Below are 20,083 nucleotides of genomic sequence, written 5' to 3' on the forward strand. Positions count from 1 at the left end.
GCATCAAGACAGTGGACGAGGCAGCACCCACTCTTGGGGCATGACAGCCAAGGTAGCACTGAGAAGCTGGGTAACGACCCGGGTATGGTGCTGACACCAGGCGAGGCAGGCAAAGGAGAGAAGAGTCAATGTACTAATTAGGCTGTGAGCAGTGACGGGCAGGAAGAGAGGCGGACAGCGGAAACTGATGGATAATAGGGACATGTGTCCAGGCCAACAAGGAGGACATGCAGCAAAGGGCCCAACAATAGGTAGAGGAAGGACCACACGACCATCCCGAACCCTTTCAACACCGCAGCACAGTGGGGAATCAGAGGGAACTGGCAGGATATATGAATGGGGACAGACACAAGAAACAAGTCATGGCAGGCCAACACCAATTACATGCACAGGAGGTGGTGAAAGAAATCTGCAACCCCCACCCCCAGACACCTACGAGTGAAAGAGAGGGTGGCTGCACTCACCTGTGCTGCCGGATCTGTTGTAAGGAAAACCTTTTTGCTGGGTCGTAGGTGAGCATCCCTGCAAGAGGCAAAGAGGGCAAACATCAGCTCAGGAAGTCTTTTCAGGGAATGCGAGATGTAAGTCTGCACTGCTGACACCGTGAAGTACATGTGTGAGGGGAGCTTGTCCTACTATGTGATGCTACTATCTGTTGTGTATTACTCACGAGGGAAGCCAGCACGGCTGCTTGGGGTACTGTACACTGCATGTGTGCGAGGAAAGCCTGCATGGCTGCGGGGAGTACAGTACACTGCATGTGTGTGAGAAAAGCCTGCACAGCTACTGGGAGTGCTGTACAGTGCATGTGTGCGAGGAATGCCAGCACGGCTGTTGGGGGGTACTGTATACTGCTGGGAGTACTGTACACTGCATGTGTGAGGAAAGCCAGCACAGCTGCTGGAGTACTGTACACTGCATGTGTGTGAGAAAAGCCTGCACGGCTGCTGGAGTACTGTACACTGCATGCGTGTGAGGAAAGCCTGCACGGCTGCTGGAGTACTGTACACTGCATGCGTGTGAGGAAAGCCTGCACGGCTGCTGGAGTACTGTACACTGCATGCGTGTGAGGAAAGACTGCACGGCTGCTGGAGTACTGTACACTGCATGCGTGTGAGGAAAGACTGCACGGCTGCTGGAGTACTGTACACTGCACCTGTGTGAGGAAAGCCATCACTGTACACTGCATGCGTGTGAGGAAAGCCTGCACGGCTGCTGCAGTACTGTACACTGCATGCGTGTGAGGAAAGCCTGCACGGCTGCTGGAGTACTGTACACTGCACCTGTGTGAGGAAAGCCATCACTGTACACTGCATGCGTGTGAGGAAAGCCTGCACGGCTGCTGGAGTACTGTACACTGCATGCGTGTGAGGAAAGCCTGCACGGCTGCTGGAGTACTGTACACTGCACCTGTGTGAGGAAAGCCATCACTGTACACTGCATGCGTGTGAGGAAAGCCTGCACGGCTGCTGGAGTACTGTACACTGCATGCGTGTGAGGAAAGCCTGCACGGCTGCTGGAGTACTGTACACTGCACCTGTGTGAGGAAAGCCATCACTGTACACTGCATGCGTGTGAGGAAAGCCTGCACGGCTGCTGGAGTACTGTACACTGCATGCGTGTGAGGAAAGCCTGCACGGCTGTTGATTGAGTTGCACATTCTGTCTCTAATACAAACAACTTTCACTGCTGTTGCCTGGGCTGATGTTGGTATAGGTATACTTGTTATCTAAATGAAGGAAGCATGCACTGCCAGCCTCTATGTTGCAGTGTTCTGTGAATGACGGAGGCTTGCACTGCCAGCTTCTGTCTGTGTTCTGTGAATGACAGAGGCTTGCACTGCCAGCTTCTGTCCTTGTTGCAGTATTCTGTGAGTGAAGGAAGCATTCACTGCCAGCTACTGTCTGTGCTGCAGTGTTCTGTGAATGACGAAAGCATGCACTGCCAGCTTCTGTCTGTGTTGCAGTTTTCTGTGAGTAAAGGGAGCCGGCACGGTCTGTGTTGCAGTGTTCTGTGAGTGAAGGAAGCATGCACTGCCAGCTACTGTCTGTGCTGCAGTGTTCTGTGAGTGAAGGAAGCATGCACTGACAGCTACTGTCGGTGCTGCAGTGTTCTGTGAGTGAAGGAAGCATGCACTGACAGCTTCCGTCTGTGTTGCAGTGTTCTGTGAATGACGAACGCATGCACTGCCAGCTTCTGTCTGTGTTGCAGTTTTCTGTGAGTAAAGGGAGCCGGCAGGGTCTGTGTTGCAGTGTACTGTGAGTGAAGGAAGTTTGCATTGCCAGCTGTCTATTAGTGTTCTGTGAATGACAGACACTTGCACTGCCAGCTTCTGTATTGCAGTGTTCTGTGATTGACGGAAGCATGGACTGCCAGCTTCTGCCTGTGGTGCAGCATTCTGTGAGTGAAGGAAGCCTGCACGGCCTATGTTGCAGTGTTCTGTGAATGACAAAAGCATGAACTGACAGCTACCGTCTGTGCAGCAGTGTTCTAAGAGTGAAGGAAGCATGCACTGCGAGCTTCTGTTTTGCAGTGTTCTGTGAGTGACGCAAGCATGTATTGGCAGCTGCTGCATGTGTTGTAGTGCTCTGTGAATGATGAAGCATGCACTGCCAGTTACTGTCTGTGCTGCTGTGTTCTGTGATTGACGGAAGCTTGCACTGCCAGCTTCTGTCTGTGTTGCAGTGTTTTGTGAATGACGGAAGCATCCACTGCCAGCTTCTGTGTTTGTGTTTTGTGAATGACGGAAGCATGCACTGACAGCTACTGTCTGTGCAGCAGTGTTCTGTGAATGATGAAGCATGCGCTGCCAGTTACTGTCTGTGTTGCTGTGTTCTGTGATTGACGGAAGCATGGACTGCCAGCTTCTGTCTGTTCTGTGAGTGAAGGAAGCTTGCACTGCCAGCTTCGGTCTGTGTTGCAGTGTTCTGTGAGTGAAGGAAGCATGCACTGCCAGCTTCGGTCTGTGTTGCAGTGTTCTGTGAGTGAAGGAAGCATGCACTGCCAGCTAATGTCTGTTCTGTGAGTAAAGGAAGCATGCACTGACAGCTAATGTCTGTGTTACAGTGTTTTGTGAAAGACAGAAGCATGCTTTCTGCTGCCTTTGTTGCAACCTCTGTTACGTGATGGAAGCTTGCAACGCTACAGCCTTATGGCTCCGAGTTCTATGCCCTTAGTGAAAACAAGCAGACAGAGCTCAATGCAAAGGTAAACATCTCGTATTGGGCAATTTATGGAGTCCTACAAGTCGAACAATACATCACAAAGGCACTCCCATGAGGGTAAAAAGTACCTCCCACAGTGCCAGTGGGCTACACAGGACGAGAGAGCGAGCTACTGCAAGGGGAGGTCCAAGGGAAGCCTACCTCTTCTACTACAAAGGAACAGGGTTACAAGGCTCCCCGTAGACAGTACTGCTCTAGGAGCCTCGGAGACAACCGGTCGCGCCTCTGCAAGCTGCTCCTGGGCCCGTGAGCGGCGTTTTCTTGGAACCATTGATAGTTAGTGTAGGAGGCTGGCCTGGCTTGTAGTGGGTACCAGAGGTACTTACACCCTGTACCAGGTCCAGTTATCCCTTCTTAGTGTAGAAGAGGTGTTTCTAGCAGCTTAGGCTGATAGAAGGTAGCTATGGCAAAGCAGGTTAGGCTGAACTTGGAGACGTGTAAAGCTCCTACTATACCACTAGTGTCATATGCACTATATCATAAGAAAACACAATACACAGAAGTACTAAAAATAAAGGTACTTTATTTTTATGACAATATGCCAAAAGTATCTCAGTGAGTACCCTCAGTATAAGGATGCCAAATATACACAAGATATATGTACACAATACCAAAATTATGCAGTAAAAGCAAAACGAAGTAATGCAAGCAATGTAAAGTTACAGTAGATTGCAATAGGAGCACATAGGTATAGGGGCAACACAAACCATATACTCCAAAAGTGGAATGCGAACCACAAATGGACCCCAAACCTATGTGAGCTTGTAGAGGGTCACTGGGACTGTAAGAAAACAATGAGGGTTAGAAAAATAGCCCACCCCAAGACCCTGAAAAGTAGGTGTGAAGTGCACCTATGTTCCCCAGAGAGCACAGAAGTCGTGATAGGGAAATTCTGCAAGGAAGACCAACACCAGCAATGCAACCAAAGTGGATTTCCGGACGAGAGTACCTGTGGAACAAGGGGACCAAGTCCAAGAGTCGCAACAATATCGAGAGTGGGCAGATGCCCAGGAAATGCCAGCTGAGGGTGAAAGGAAGCTGCTACCGGATGGAAGAAGCTTGGTGTCTTGCAAGAACGAAGAGGACTAGGAACTTCCCCTTTGAAGGATGGATGTCCCACGTCGTGAAGAAGCTTGCAGAGGTGTTCCCACGCAGAAAGACCGCAAACAAGCCTTGCTAGCTGCAAGGGTCGCGGTTAGGGTTTTTGGATGTTGCTGTGGCCCAGGAGGGACCAGGATGTCGCCACTTGGATGAGGAGACAGAGGGGGCGCCCAGCAAGTCAGGGAGCCCTCACAGAAGCAGGCAGCACCGGCAAAAGTACCGGAACAGGCACTTAGAAGAGGAGTGAACCGGAGTCCACGCGAAGTCACAAAAGGGAGTCCCACAACTCAGAAGGTTGTGCACTGCAGGTTAGAGTTTCGGGGACCCAGGCTTGGCTGTGCACGAAGGAAATCCTGGAAGAGTGCACAGGAGCTGGAGCAGCTGCAAATCATGCGGTACCCAGCAATGCAGTCTAGCGTGGGGAGGCAAGGACTTACCTCCACCAAACTTGGACTGAAGAGTCACTGGACTGTGGGAGTCACTTGGACAGAGTTGCTGAGTTCCAGGGACCACGCTCGTCGTGCTGAGAGGGGACCCAGAGGACCGGTCTTTTGTTGCCTGCGGTTGCAGGGGGAAGATTCCGTCGACCCACAGGAGATCTCTTCAGAGCTCCTGGTGCAAGAAGGAGGCAGGCTACCCCCAGGGCATGCACCACCAGGAAAACAGTCGAGAAGGCGGCAGGATGAAGCGATACAAGGTTGCAGTAGTCGTCTTTGCTACTTTGTTGCGGTTTTGCAGGCGTCCTGAGCAGTCAGCGGTCGATCCTTTGGCAGAAGGTGAAGAAGGAGATGCAGAGGAACTCTGATGAGCTCTTGCATTAGGTACCTGAAGAATTCCCCAAAGCAGAGACCCTAAATAGCCAGAAAAGGAGGTTTGGCTACCAGGTTAGGAGGATTGGCTACCAAGAGAGGTAAGAGCCTATCAGAAGGAGCCTCTGACGTCACCTGCTGGCCCTGGCCACTCAGAGCAGTCCAGTGTGCCAGCACACCTCTGAATCCAAGATGGCAGAGGTCTGGGGCATACTGGAGGAGCTCTGGGCACCACCCCTGGGAGGTGCAGGTCAGGGGAGTGGTCACTCCCCTTTCCTTTGTCCAGTTTCGCGCCAGAGCAGGGCTGGGGGATCCCTGAACCGGTGTAGACTGGCTTATGCAGAGATGGGCACCATCTGTGCCCATCAAAGCATTCCCAGAGGCTGGGGAGGCTACTCCTCCCCAGCCCTGACACCTATTTCCAAAGGGAGAGGGTGTAACACCCTCTCTCAGAGGAAGTCCTTTGTTCTGCCTTCCTGGGCCAGGCCTGCCTGGACCCCAGGAGGGCAGAAACCTGTCTGAGGGGTTGGCAGCAGCTGCAGTAAAAACCCCGGAAAGGCAGTTTGGCAGTACCTGGGTTCTGTGCTCGAGACCCGGGGGATCATGGAATTGTCCCCCCAATGCCAGAATGGCATTGGGGTGACAATTCCATGATCCTAGACATATTACATGGCCATGTTCGGAGTTACCATTGTGACGCTGTACGTAGGTAGTGACTTATGTACAGTGCACGAGTGTAATGGTGTCCCCACACTCACAAAGTCTGGGGAATTTGCCCTGAACGATGTGGGGGCACCTTGGCTAGTGCCAGGGTGCCCACACACTAAGTAACTTTGCACCTAACCTTCACTAAGTGAGGGTTAGACATATAGGTGACTTATAAGTTACTTAAGTGCAGTGTAAATTGGCTGTGAAATAACGTGGACGTTATTTCACTCAGGCTGCAGTGGCAGGCCTGTGTAAGAATTGTCAGAGCTCCCTATGGGTGGCAAAAGAAATGCTGCAGCCCATAGGGATATCCTGGAACCCCAATACCCTGGGTACCTCAGTACCATATACTAGGGAATTATAAGGGTGTTCCAGTATGCCAATGTGAATTGGTGAAATTGGTCACTAGCCTGTTAGTGACAATTTGGAAAGAAATGAGAGAGCATAACCACTGAGGTTCTGGTTAGCAGAGCCTCAGTGAGACAGTTAGTCATCACACAGGGAACACATACAGGGTACAATTATGAGCACTGGGGCCCTGGCTGGCAGGGTCCCAGTGGCACATACACTAAAACAACATATATACAGTGAAATATGGGGGTAACATGCCAGGCAAGATGGTACTTTCCTACAGTTAGCAGGCAGTATCCTGAGTGAATTTTGTCATTCACTATGTGTGTCCCAGGGTCACCACATGCGCAATCTGAAATGGATAGCTACTGTTTTGTTTACAAGCACCTGACCGCTTGTTCGCTCTACACCAGGAGAGGCAGAACTTACTCCCGAGATAAGAGGATAAAAACTAAGATGCACCATGAGAAGGAAAACACAAATTTAATAGCCAGGCACAGCTCTATCTCCTACGAAGATCCTGACTTTTACTTACAGGTAGGTAGAAAGAGCAGTTCTGGGTATGGTACCTTCTGCGACTGTGATAAGACAGTGAACCAAGGCCTTGGTACCGTTGACTTGTTAGATATTTTAGATCATTGTCCTTCACTGCCCGCGCTCTGACTCCTCCCAAGCTCCGTAGCTCCAGGGGACTTCTGTAACAGTGTTTAGAAATAATCATGGCCAAGCCAGTCTGCGTAAAGGGGTGTCCGGTAAAACTTAATGCAACAAAGTAACCTTGCTAGGAAATGTTTCAATCTATCCTGGTGCTGGGCACCACAGTACAGCTAGTGGGCTGATGACCCAGATGTAGGAGGCTGGCCTGGTTTGTAGTGGTACCAAGGGGTACTTACACTCTGCACCAGGTCCAGTTATCCCTTATTAGTGTAGAAGAGGTGTCTAGCAGCTCAGGCAGCTTAGCAGAGCAGCTTAGGCTGAACTAGGAGACATGCAAAGCTCCCACTATGCCACCAGTGTCATATGCACAATATCATAAGAAAACACAATACACAGATCTACTAAAAATAAAGGTACTTTATTTTTATGACAATATGCCAAAAGTATCTCAGTGAGTACCCTCAGTATGAGGATAGCAAATATACACAAGATATATGTACACAATACCAAAATCATGCAGTAATAGCAATAGAAAGCAATGCAAGCAATGTATAGTCACAATAGATTGCACTGAGAGCACATAGGGGCAACACAAACCATATACTCTAGAAGTGGAATGCGAACCACGAATGGACCCCAAACCTATGTGAGCTTGTAGAGGGTCGCTGGGACTGTAAGAAAACAGTGAGGGTTAGAAAAATAGCCCACCCCAAGACCCTGAAAAGTGGGTGCCAAGTCCACCTAAGTTCCCCAGAGAGCACAGAAGTCGTGATAGGGGGATTCTGCAATGAAGACCAACACCAGCAATGCAACAACGATGGATTTCCGGACGAGAGTACTTGTGGAACAAGGGGACCAAGTCCAAGAGTCACGATCAAGTCGGGAGTGGGCAGATGCCCAGGAAATGCCAGCTGTGCATGCAAAGAAGCTGCCACCGGATGGTAGAAGCTGTGGATTCTGCAAGAACGAAGAGGACTAGGAACTTCACCTTTGGAGGATGGATGTCCCACGTCGTGAAGAAGCTTGCAGAGGTGTTCCCACACAGAAAGACCGCAAACAAGCCTTGCTAGCTGCAAGGGTCGCGGTTAGGGTTTTTGGATGCTGCTGTGGCCCAGGAGGGACCAGGATGTCACCAATTGCGGGAGGAGACAGAGGGGGGCGCCCAGCCAGACAAGGAGCCCACTCAGAAGCAGGCAGCACCGGCAGAAGTGCCGGAACAGGCACTACGAAAAAGAGTGAACCGGAGCTCACCCAAAGTCACAAAAGAAGATCCCACGACGCCGGAGGACAACTCAGGAGGCCGTGCACTGCAGGTTAGAGTGTCGGGGACCCAGGCTTGGCTGTGCACAAAGGAAATCCTGGAAGAGTGCACAGGAGCCGAAGCAGCTGCAAATAACGCGGTACCCAGCAATGCAGTCTGGTGTTAGGAGGCAAGGACTTACCTCCACCAAACTTGGACTGAAAGAGTCACTGGACTGTGGGAGTCACTTGGACCGAGTTGCTGAGTTCCAGGGACCACGCTCGTCGTACCGAGAGGGGACCCAGAGGACCGGTGATGCAGTCTTTTGGTGCCTGCGGTTGCAGGGGGAAGATTCCGTCGATCCACGGGAGATTTCTTCGGAGCTTCTAGTGCAGAGAGGAGGCAGACTACCCCCACAGCATGCACCACCAGGAAAACCGTCGAGAAGGCAGCAGGATTAGCGTTACAAGGTTGCAGTAGTCGTCTTTGCTACTTTGTTGCGGTTTTGCAGGCTTCCAGCACAGTCAGCGGTCGATTCCTTGGCAGAAGGTGAAGAGAGAGATGCAGAGGAACTCTGATGAGTTCTTGCATTCGTTATCTAAAGAATTCCCCAAAGCAGAGACCCTAAATAGCCAGAAAAGGAGGTTTGGCTACCTAGGAAGGAGGATAGGCTAGCAACACAGGTAAGAGCCTATCAGAAGGAGTCTCTGATGTCACCTGCTGGCCCTGGCCACTCAGAGCAGTCCAGTGTGCCAGCAGCACCTCTGTTTCCAAGATGGCAGAGGTCTGGAGCACACTGGAGGAGCTCTGGGCACCGCCCAGGGGAGGTGCAGATCAGGGGAGTGGTCACTCCCCTTTCCTTTGGGGATCCCTGAACCGGTGTAGACTGGCTTATGCAGAAATGGGCACCATCTGTGCCCATGAAAGCATTTCCAGAGGCTGGGAGAGGCTACTCCTCCCCAGCCCTGACACCTTTTTCCAAAGGGAGAGGGTGTAACACCCTCTCCCTGAGGAAGTCTTTTGTTCTGCCTTCCTGGGCCAAGCCTGGCTGGACCCCAGGAGGGCAGAAACCTGTCTGAGGGGTGGCAGCAGCTGCAGTGAAACCCCAGGAAAGGCAGTTTGGCAGTACCCGGGTCTGTGCTAGAGACCCAGGGGATCATGGAATTGTCTCCCCAATGCCAGGATGGCATTGGGGTGGCAATTCCATGATCTTAGACATGTTACATGGCCATGTTCGGAGTTACCATTGTGAAGCTATACATAGGTAGTGACCTATGTATAGTGCACACGCACGCGTGTAATGGTGTCCCCGCACTCAAAGTCCGGGGAATTTGCCCTGAACAATGTGGGGGCACCTTGGTTAGTGCCAGGGTGCCCACACACTAAGTAACTTTGCACCCAACCTTCACCAGGTGAAGGTTAGACATATAGGTGACTTATAAGTTACTTAAGTGCAGTGATAAATGGCTTGTGAAATAACGTGGACTTTATTTCACTCAGGCTGTAGTGGCAGGCCTGTGTAAGAATGGTCAGAGCTCCCTATGGGTGGCAAAAGAAATGCTGCAGCCCATAGGGATCTCCTGGAACCCCAATACCCTGGGTACCTCAGTACCATATACTAGGGAATTATAAGGGTGTTCCAGTATGCCAATGTAAATTGGTGAAATTGGTCACTAGCCTGTTAGTGACAATTAGGAAAGAAATGAGAGAGCATAACCACTGAGGTTCTGGTTAGCAGAGCCTCAGTGAGACAGTTAGTCATAACACAGGGAACACGTACAGGGCACACTTATGAGCACTGGGGCCCTAGCTGGCAGGGTCCCAGTGACACATACAACTAAAACAACATATATACAGTGAAATATGGGGGTAACACACCAGGCAAGATGGTACTTTCCTACACAACCCCCCCCCCCACCAAACGAAGGACAATAAGACTAGCCATGACCTGATGAGTCTTCATTGTCTAAGTGGAAATATCTGGAGAGTCCATCTGCATTGGAGTGGGTACTCCCAGGTCTATGTTCCACTGTATAGTCCATTCCCTGTAGGGATATGGACCACCTCAATAATTTAGGGTTTTCACCTTTCATTTGTTTTAGCCAAAGTAGAGGTTTGTGGTCTGTCTGAACAATGAAGTGAGTGCCAAACAGGTATGGCCTCAACTTCTTCAGTGCCCAGACCACAGCAAAGGCCTCCCTCTCTATGGCAGAACAACGCTTTTCTCTAGGGGTCAACCTCCTGCTGATAAAAGCAAAAGGTCGATCCTGGCCTTAAGAATTAAGTTGTGATAAGACTGCCCCTACCCCTAATTCAGATGCATCAGTTTGGACAATGAATTGTTTGGAGTAACAGGGGCTTTTTAGGACAGGTGCAGAGCACATGGCCTGTTTCAGCTCCTCAAAAGCTTTCTGACAGCTAGCTGTCCACAATTCCTTTTTAGGCATCTTCTTTGAAGTGAGGTCATTAAGAGGGGCTGCTATGGAGCCATAGTTCTTTATGAACCTCCTGTAATACCCAGTGAGGCCTAAGAAGGCTCTCACCTGGGTCTGAGTTGTAGGGGGAACCCAATCTATAATAGTTTGGCTTTTCCCCTGAAGTGGAGCAATCTGTTCTCCACCTACAAGGTGTCCCAGATAAACCACTTTCCCCTGCCCTATCTGGCACTTTGAAGCCTTGATAGTGAGGCCTGCCTTTTGCAGGGCCTCCAAAACTTTCCATAGGTGGACCAGGTGATCATCCCAGGTAGAGCTAAATACAGCTATATCATCTAGATATGCTGCACTAAAAGCCTCCAACCCTTGCAGGACTGTATTCACCAACCTCTGAAAAGTGGCAGGTGCATTTTTCAACCCAAAAGGCATTAATGTGAATTAGTAGTGCCCTCCAATGGTTGAAAATGCAGTTTTTGCTTTAGCATCCTCTGATAACTTGATCTGCCAATACCCTGCAGTCAAATCAAAGGTGCTTAGATACTTGGCAGATGCCAGTGTATCTATTAGCTCATCTGCCCTGGGTATAGGGTGAGCATCAGTTTTAGTTACCTGGTTGAGACCTCTGTAATCAACACAAAATCTCATTTCCTTCTTTCCATCTTTGGAATGAGGTTTTGGTACAAGTACCACAGGAGAGGCCCATGGACTTTCAGAGTGCTCAACCACTCCCAGTTCAAGCATTTTCTGCACCTCTTGTTTTATGCAGTCCCCGACATGGTCAGGCTGCCTATAGATCTTACTTTTGACAGGCAAGCTGTCTCCAGTATCTATAGTATGCTCACACCAAGAAGTGGTGCCTGGCACAGTAGAAAAGAGTTCAGAAAACTGACCCAGGAGATTTATGCAATGATCTTTCTGCTCAGCAGTAAGACAATCTGCTAGAACTACACCTTCCACTAGAGCATCTTGTTCTGTGGAAGAGAAGAGATCAGGGAGAGGGTCACTCTTCTTCCTGTCCTTCATCTGTTGCCATGAGCAGGGTGAGATCAGCCCTGTCATAGTAGGGTTTTAGGCGATTGACATGGAGCACCCTAAGGGGACTCCTGGCAGTGCCCAAGTCAACCAAGTAGGTGACTTCACCCTTTTTCTCAACAATAATGTGGGGACCACTCCATTTGTCTTGGAGTGCTCTTGGAGCCTGTGGCCCCAAGACCCACACTTTCTGCCCTGGTTGGTACTGAATCAGAACAGCCTTCTGGTCATGCCATTGCTTTTGGAGCTCTTGGCTGGCCTGAAGGTTTTTACTGGCCTTTTTCATATACCCAGCCATTCTGGATCTTAGGCCAAGTAGATAGTCCACTATGTCTTGCTTAGGAGCTTTTAATGGTTGTTCCCAACCCTCCTTTACAAGTGTTAGAGGACCTCTTACAGGGTGTCCAAATAGGAGTTCAAAGGGGCTGAAGCCCACTCCTTTTTGGGGTACCTCCCTGTAAGCAAAAAGGAGGAAAGGTAACAGGACATCCCATCTCCTCCGGAGTTTTTCAGGGAGTCCCATTATCATTCCTTTGAGAGTTTTATTAAACCTCTCAACCAGTCCATTTGTTTGTGGATGATAGGGTGTGGTGAACTTGTATGTCACACCACATTCCTTCCACATGGCCTTTAAGTAAGCAGACATGAAGTTGCTACCCCGGTCTGATACCACCTCTTTTGGGAAGCCCACCCTGGAAAAGATTCCCAGGAGGGCATTTGCCACTGCAGGAGCTGTAGTGGTCCTTAGAGGAATTGCTTCAGGATATCTGGTGGCATGGTCCACTACCACCAAAATAAACCTATTGCCTGAAGCAGTAGGAGGGTCAAGGGGGCCAACTATGTCAACCCCTACCCTTTCAAAGGGAACCCCAACCACAGGCAGTGGAATAAGGGGTGCCTTTGGGGTGCCACCTGTTTTGCCACTGGCTTGACAGGTTTCACAGGACTTACAAAATTCCTTTGTGTCCTCTGACATTCTAGGCCAATGAAACTAGGGGACAAGCCTGTCCCAAGTTTTCATTTGTCCCAAATGTCCAGCCAAGGGAATGACGTAGGCTAGAATTAGGAGGAACTCTCTGTATTGCAGGGGAATCACCAATCTCCTGGCTGCTCCAGGTTTTGGATCCCTTGCTTCAGTATACAAGAGGTTGTCCTCCCAGTAAACTCTGTGAGAGTCACTGACATCCCCATTTTGCTGTTTGACAGCTTGCTGTCTTAGACCCTCTAGTGCAAGACAGGTCTGCTGTGCCACACTCAGCTCCTCCCTGGCAGGCCCCCCTCCACCCAAAAGCTCAGCAGTGTCTGCTTCCAGCTCCTCTGGTGAAGGTTCTGCACAGGGTGGAAATTCTTCTTCCTCAGAAGTTGAATCCACTGTAGAGGGAGGGATAGTAGCTAGTGTTTTACCTTTACTAACCCTAGCTTTAGGGAGCACTTGGTCCATTGTTCCAGGATCCAAGTCACCCTGTCCTTTTTGCTTTTTGGCCTGAGCCCTTGTCAAAGCAGAAATATGCCCAGGAATGCCCAGCATTGCTGCATGAGCCTCCAACTCCACTTCTGCCCAAGCTGATGTCTCTAAATCGTTACCTAGTAGACAGTCTACAGGTAAATCTGAGGCAACCACAACTTTCTTTGGACCAGTAACACCCCCCCAGTTGAGATTCACAACAGCCATGGGGTGGCTAAGAGTGTTGTTATGAGCAGTCACTTGGTACTGGTGACCAAGTAGGTGTTGTTCAGGGTGGACCAGTTTCTCTATTACCATGGTAACACTGGCACCTGTGTCCCTGTAGGCCTGAACCTCAACACCATTTATTAGGGGAAGTTGCTTGTACTTATCCATATTAAGGGGACAAGCAACCAAGGTGGCCAAATCAATGGCACCTTCAGAGACTAACACAGCCTCTGTGGTCTCCCTAACAAGACCAACCCCAACTAAATTGCCAAAAGTGAGCCCAGCTACTCCCTTGGTTTAGCTATTAGTAGGTTTGCTCCCACCACCACTGCTATTACTAGGGGCACTAGGTGTAGCAGTAGGGGTTGTGGTGGTGGGAGGCTTGGTGCTTTTCTTTGGACAACTGGCATCAGTTGTCCAATGGCCTTTTACTTTACATAAATAGCACCATGGTTTCTTTACTTGATTAGAAGAGGATTTGGACCCACCACCCCCACCAGAGTGTTTTTGTGGGCCTGATGAAGACTCATTTTTAGATTTGTCCCCACCCTTGTCTGAAGACTTACCATCCTTCTTCTTGCCATCCTTGTCACCCCCAGTATGAACTTTTCTGTTCACTCTTGTTCTGACCCATTTGTCTGCCTTCTTTCCCAATTCTTGGGGAAGAGGTCAGATCAGAGTCCACTAGATACTGGTGCAACAAATCGACACACAATTATTAAGAATATGCTCTTTCAGGATTAAGTTATACAGGCTTTCAGAGTCAGAAACTTTACTGCCATGTAACCACCCCTCCAAGGCCTTCACTGAATGGTCAACAAAGTCTACCCAGTCTTGTGAAGACTCCTTTTTGGTTTCTCTGAACTTGATCCTGTACTGTTCAGTGGTTAAGCCATAACCATCTAGGAGTGCATTTTTAAGAACTGTAAAATTATTGGCATCACTTTCCTTCACAGTAAGGAGCCTATCCCTACCCTTTCCACTGAAAGATAGCCATAGGATAGCAGCCCACTGCCTTTGAGGGACCCCCTGTACAACACAGACCCTCTCAAGTGCAGCAAACCACTTGTTAATGTCATCCCCCTCCTTGTAAGGGGGAACTATCTTGTGCAGATTCCTAGAATCGTGCTCTTTCACAGGATTACTATCTGTAATACTGCTGCTGCCACCATGGGGTCCAAACACCAACCTCTTCCTTTCTTTTTCTAAGTCAAATGCTTCCCTGTCTAGATCCAGCTGTTGCTTTTTAAGCTTCAGCCTGGACTCTTCCACTCTCAATCTATTGAGTTCCCTTTCTAACAGTCTGCCATCAGGGTGGGTGGGCTGGGCATGCCTAGACACAGAAGAATGGTGTGAATGGACAGAGGGAGACCTGTCCCTAACAGATGGCACTCTAACAACCTGGCCTAAAGTAGTAATCTCCCTACTGTGATAAGAACTCACATAAGTACCAGCCCTGCTAGGTGGCCTGCTAAGGGGCAGGTTGGGAAGGTTCCCTTCTAACACTTTTGCTGGGGCTACCCCAGAATCAGAGTGTGAACCATCAGCTAATCTCTCACCCGATGTGCCAGCTATGGTCTTACGTTCAATGAGCATATTAACTAACAATTCTCTAGAGGGATTCTTCCCTACCCCTAAACCTCTATCAATGCAGAGACTCCTTGCACCTTTCCAGCTAAGGAGGTCTTAAGCAGTGCTGGTCAGATCCAGAGTTTGACCTGTACCAGACATGATAGAAAAAAAAGGTTTAAGGGACAGAAAAAGAAAGAAAAAGTTTCAGAACTTTTTAACAGGAAAAAAAAAATTCCACTTTTAAGAAACTTTTTGAAAGTTTAGAGGTACTTTTCAGGACTTAGCAATAGAGTAAGAGAAGAAAAGCAAAACTTTTTGGTTAGGTGTACATACACTGAACTTGTTTTGTATATTTTTCTCTTATGAAAAGTACAATATGACAAAGTGGTAAGTAGTTGCAAGTACTTATCCCACCGCTGCACAACCAATGTAGGAGGCTGGCCTGGCTTGTAGTGGGTACCAAGGGGTACTTACACTTTGTACCAGGTCCAGTTATCCCTTATTAGTGTAGAAGAGGTGTCTAGCAGCTTAGGCTGATAGAAAAGAGTAGCTTAGCAGAGCAGCTTAGGCTGAACTAGGAAACATGCAAAGCTCCCACTATACCACCAGTGTCATATGCACAATATCATAAGAAAACACAATACACAGATATATTAAAAATAAAAGGTACTTTATTTTTATGCCAATATGCCAAAAGTATCTCAGTGAGTACCCTCAGTATGAGGATAGCAAATATACACAAGATATATGTACACAATACCAAAATCATGCAGTAATAGCATTAGAAAGCAATGCAAGCAATTATAGTCACAATAGATTGCAATGAGAGCACAGACATAGGGGCAACACAAACCATATACTCTAGAAGTGGAATGTGAACCATGAATGGACCCCAAGCCTATGTGAGCTTGTAGAGGGTCGCTGGGACTGTAAGAAAACAGTGAGGGTTAGAAAAATAGCCCACCCCAAGACCCTGAAAAGTGGGTGCTAAGTGCACCTAAGTTCCCCAGAGAGCACAGAAGTCGTCAGAGGGGAATTCTGCAAGGAAGACCAACACCAGCAATGCAACAACGATGGATTTCCGGACGAGAGTACCTGTGGAACAAGGGGACCAAGTCCAAGAGTCACGATCAAGTCAGGAGTGGGCAGATGCCCAGGAAATGCCAGCTGTGGATGCAAAGAAGCTGCCACCGGATGGTAGCAGCTGTGGATTCTGCAAGAACGAAGAGGACTAGGAACTTCCCCTTTGGAGGATGGATGTCCCACGTTGTGAAGAAGCTTGCAGAGGTGTTCCCACGCAGAAAGACCGCAAACAAGCCTCGCTAGCTGCAAGGGTCGCGGTTAGGGTTTTTGGATGCTACTGTGGCCCAGGAGGGACCAGGATGTCGCCAATTGGGTGAGGAGACAGAGGGGGCGCCCAGCAAGACAAGGAGCCCACTCAGAAGCAGGCAGCACCCGCAGAAGTGCCGGAACAGGCACTACGAAGAAAAGTGAACCGGAGCTCACCCGAAGTCACAAAAGAAGGTCCCACGATGCCGGAGGACAACTCAGGAGGCCGTGCACTGCAGGTTAGAGTGTCGGGGACCCAGGCTTGGCTGTGCACAAAGGAAATCCTGGAAGAGTGCACAGGAGCCGGAGCAGCTGCAAATCACACGGTACCCAGCAATGCAGTCTGGTGTGGGGAGGCAAGGACTTCCCTCCACCAAACTTGGACTGAAGAGTCACTGGACTGTGGGAGTCACTTGGACAGAGTTGCTGAGTTCCAGGGACCACGCTCGTCGTGCTGAGAGGGGACCCAGAGGACCGGTGATGCAGTCTTTTGTTGCCTGCGGTTGCAGGGGGAAGATTCTGTCGACCCACGGGAGATTTCTTCGGAGCTTCTAGTGCAGAGAGGAAGCAGACTACCCCCACAGCATGCACCACCAGGAACACAGTCGAGAAGGCGGCAGGATCAGCGATACAAGGTTGCAGTAGTCGTCTTTGCTACTTTGTTGCGGTTTTGCAGGCTTCCAGTGCAGTCAGCAGTCGATTCCTTGGCAGAAGGTGAAGAGAGAGATGCAGAGGAACTCTGATGAGCTCTTGCATTCGTGATCTAAAGAATTCCCCAAAGCAGAGACCTTAAATAGCCAGAAAAGGAGGTTTGGCTACCTAGGAAGGAGGATAGGCTAGCAACACAGGTAAGAGCCTATCAGAAGGAGTCTCTGATGTCACCTGCTGGCCCTGGCCACTCAGAGCAGTCCAGTGTGACAGCAGCACCTCTGTTTCCAAGATGGCAGAGGTCTGGAGCACACTGGAGGAGCTCTGGGCACCTCCCAGGGGAGGTGCAGGTCAGGGGAATGGTCACTCCCCTTTCCTTTGTCCAGTTTCGCGCCAGAGCAGGGCTGGGGGATCCCTGAACCGGTGTAGACTGGCTTATGCAGAGGTGGGCACCATCTGTGCCCATCAAAGCATTTCCAGAGGCTGGGGGAGGCTACTCCTCCCCAGCCCCGACACCTTTTTCCAAAGGGAGAGGGTGTAACACCCTCTCTCTGAGGAAGTCCTTTGTTCTGCCTTCCTGGGCCAAGCCTGGCTGGACCCCAGGAGGGCAGAAACCTGTCTGAGGGGTTGGCAGCAGCAGTGAAACCCCGGGAAAGGCAGTTTGGCAGTACCCGGGTCTGTGCTAGAGACCCGGGGGATCATGGAATTGTCTCTCCATTGCCAGGATGGCATTGGAGTGGCAATTCCATGATCTTAGACATGTTACATGGCCATGTTCGGAGTTACCATTGTGAAGCTATACATAGGTAGTGACCTATGTATAGGGCACGCGTGTAATGGTGTCCCCGCACTCACAAAGTCCGGGGATTTTCCCTGAACAATGTGGGGGCACCTTGGCTAGTGCCAGGGTGCCCACACACTAAGTAACTTAGCACCCAACCTTTGCCAGGTAAAGGTTAGACATATAGGTGACTTATAAGTTACTTAAGTGCAGTGGTAAATGGCTTGTGAAATAACATGGACGTTATTTCACTCAGGCTGCAGTGGCAGGCCTGTGTAAGAATTGTCAGAGCTCCCTATGGGAGGCAAAAGAAATGCTGCAGCCCATAGGTATCTCCTGGAACCCCAATACCCTGGGTACCTCAGTACCATATACTAGGGAATTATATGGGTGTACCAGTATGCCAATGTAAATTGGTGAAATTGGTCACCAGCCTGTTAGTGACAATTTGGAAAGAAATGAGAGAGCAGAACCACTGAGGTTCTGGTTAGCAGAGCCTCAGTGAGACAGTTAGTCATAACACAGGGAACACATACAGGGCACACTTATGAGCACTGGGGCCCTGGCTGGCAGGGTCCCAGTGACACATACAACTAAAACAACATATATACAGTGAAATATGGGGGTAACATGCCAGGCAAGATGGTACTTTCCTACACCAGCTGGCAAATTTCCAGTCGTAAATGGACAAAAATCCAATATTTCCCTAAACCCAAAAACCTATCAGCAAACAACAAGGGGACCACGCAGAGCATAGGAAATAATGGTTGTGGGATGACCAAAGAGTTGGAGGCTTGGTCTGGCGGCTGTCAGGTATCTCGTAACTGGCATCTAGGTCAAACCAGTGTAGTTCAAAAACAGTTAAGGCCAAAAGTTGTTTTAAAGTTTTCAAAGGGGGAGAAATATAGCTGGGGATCAGCATCAACTGTGGGAACCCCCCCCCCCGTCCCATACCAATACCCATCCCGCTCAAGGGCCATTTCCTTGAGAGGTTGTCTGTGTGTAAAACCACTGCCAGGGGCACCCACAGGATAGGAGATACCCACTGCACCCCTAGGGCCAGTTCTCACTGGAAACTGGACTTTACTGTTAAAGACCAACAGATACTTAACATGAGATGCTTCAGACGTTGCCGCAATCCAGTGATTGTCACACCAGTGGTGCGAAGATACTGGAAATGCACACCTACATGTCTTCATAGTGGGACAGTACATACCATAAATAACTTTTTTTTTTTCAAATAAATAAATACAAAAAGTGATTTTTTTTCCCTACCAATGAGATAGGAGTGTATCTACCTTCTCGGAGCCCAGTTTTGTGGGCTTAGCACAGAGTCCAGGAACTAGTCAAGGTGGTGTTGATCCAAGAGATAACCATCAAGCAAGAGTGTCAACTATTAATCCAACATAGACCTTTACTGAAAGGACAAAGCATCTGCATCCGAAAGGGTGGTCTGGTTACGGGGTGAAAGGATCTCCAAGAACAGGGGCATACAGGATTTCTTGTTCACCATACACATGCACTGAGCAGGGATACACTGCTGACTGCCAGCACTGTCTAGAACAGGGAACCAAGCTTTAGAGGACTGGACCTCAGTGTTGGCAGGACATTCACAAGACAAGGGCACCACTGGACGCGGATGACTTCACCAATAAGGAATAAAAATCATGGCAAGAAGACCAGACTGTACACTGTGGAAGAAAGCTCCCTCCGGTCAGTGCATGGGCAAGAACTGATACACAGTGGGTGAGAGACATGCAAGTACACCACTCACAGGATCAAAGGTTCTTGAATCCAAGCTCTGGAAGCATGATTTTGAGACAGCTGGGAATCCTATTTGAGGGATCCTCAACACATCTGCTTTAGGCAGTCGCCCAGGAACTGATCTTCTAGCAGTCTGGGCATCTTCTCCCTTTGGAGGTACTTTTCTTTCCAGTGGTCACATCAGAAGGATCTTCAGGACGCAACCAAGGCAGTGATCAGAAGTCTATGAAGTTTCCTCGATGCCCTACATATTTACCAAAGACATGGGCACAAGAGTATTTATCCCCCTAGATTAGGAAGCTGATGCCAACCAGAACACAAATTATTTCATAACTTCTCTCATTCAGAGGAAAGAGCATCCCCCTTCCTTCTGTCCTGTTTTCATGGTCTTCTAGAACAGAGGTCAAGACAGAGGAGTCCAAGAGTCTCCACTCTCTCATGGTGCTTCTGCAGAAGTAGGCTTCAGTGAGAAAGAGGAAGTCTTGACTAAACAAAGAAAGATTTTTGAACATGTCCATTTACCCCCTGCCTCGCCACCAACAACTCAAAAGGCAAGACTGATGTCACGAGGTGTCGAGTAAAGGGAGGTGCATGTGGTCATCTCCACCAAGGACAAATGCAGTTTGCAGGAGACCTACCATCTTACACAACCATGTATGTGGTGTCCAGACACCAGCATTCACTCCATAAAGGTACACGGTCACAGAGAAGTCACGAAACCCACAAAAAGACAGGCAAATGGGTCCAAATGCCAAAAGAA

At 49.4% G+C, this 20,083-nt stretch overlaps 1 protein-coding gene across 1 annotated transcript in view; it reads right to left on the reverse strand.

The window, feature by feature from the left end:
* The window catches only part of STK11 (serine/threonine kinase 11), a 129,451-nt gene that overhangs the window by 59,061 nt on the left and 50,307 nt on the right, over positions 1–20,083 (reverse strand). Inside the window, exon 7 of the mRNA XM_069215850.1 lies at positions 465–522. Coding sequence (XP_069071951.1) covers positions 465–522 — 58 coding nt within the window. The remainder of the gene's footprint in view (positions 1–464; positions 523–20,083) is intronic.

The sequence above is a fragment of the Pleurodeles waltl genome, chromosome 12, assembly GCF_031143425.1.
Source record: "Pleurodeles waltl isolate 20211129_DDA chromosome 12, aPleWal1.hap1.20221129, whole genome shotgun sequence".
Classification (NCBI taxonomy): domain Eukaryota; kingdom Metazoa; phylum Chordata; class Amphibia; order Caudata; family Salamandridae; genus Pleurodeles; species Pleurodeles waltl.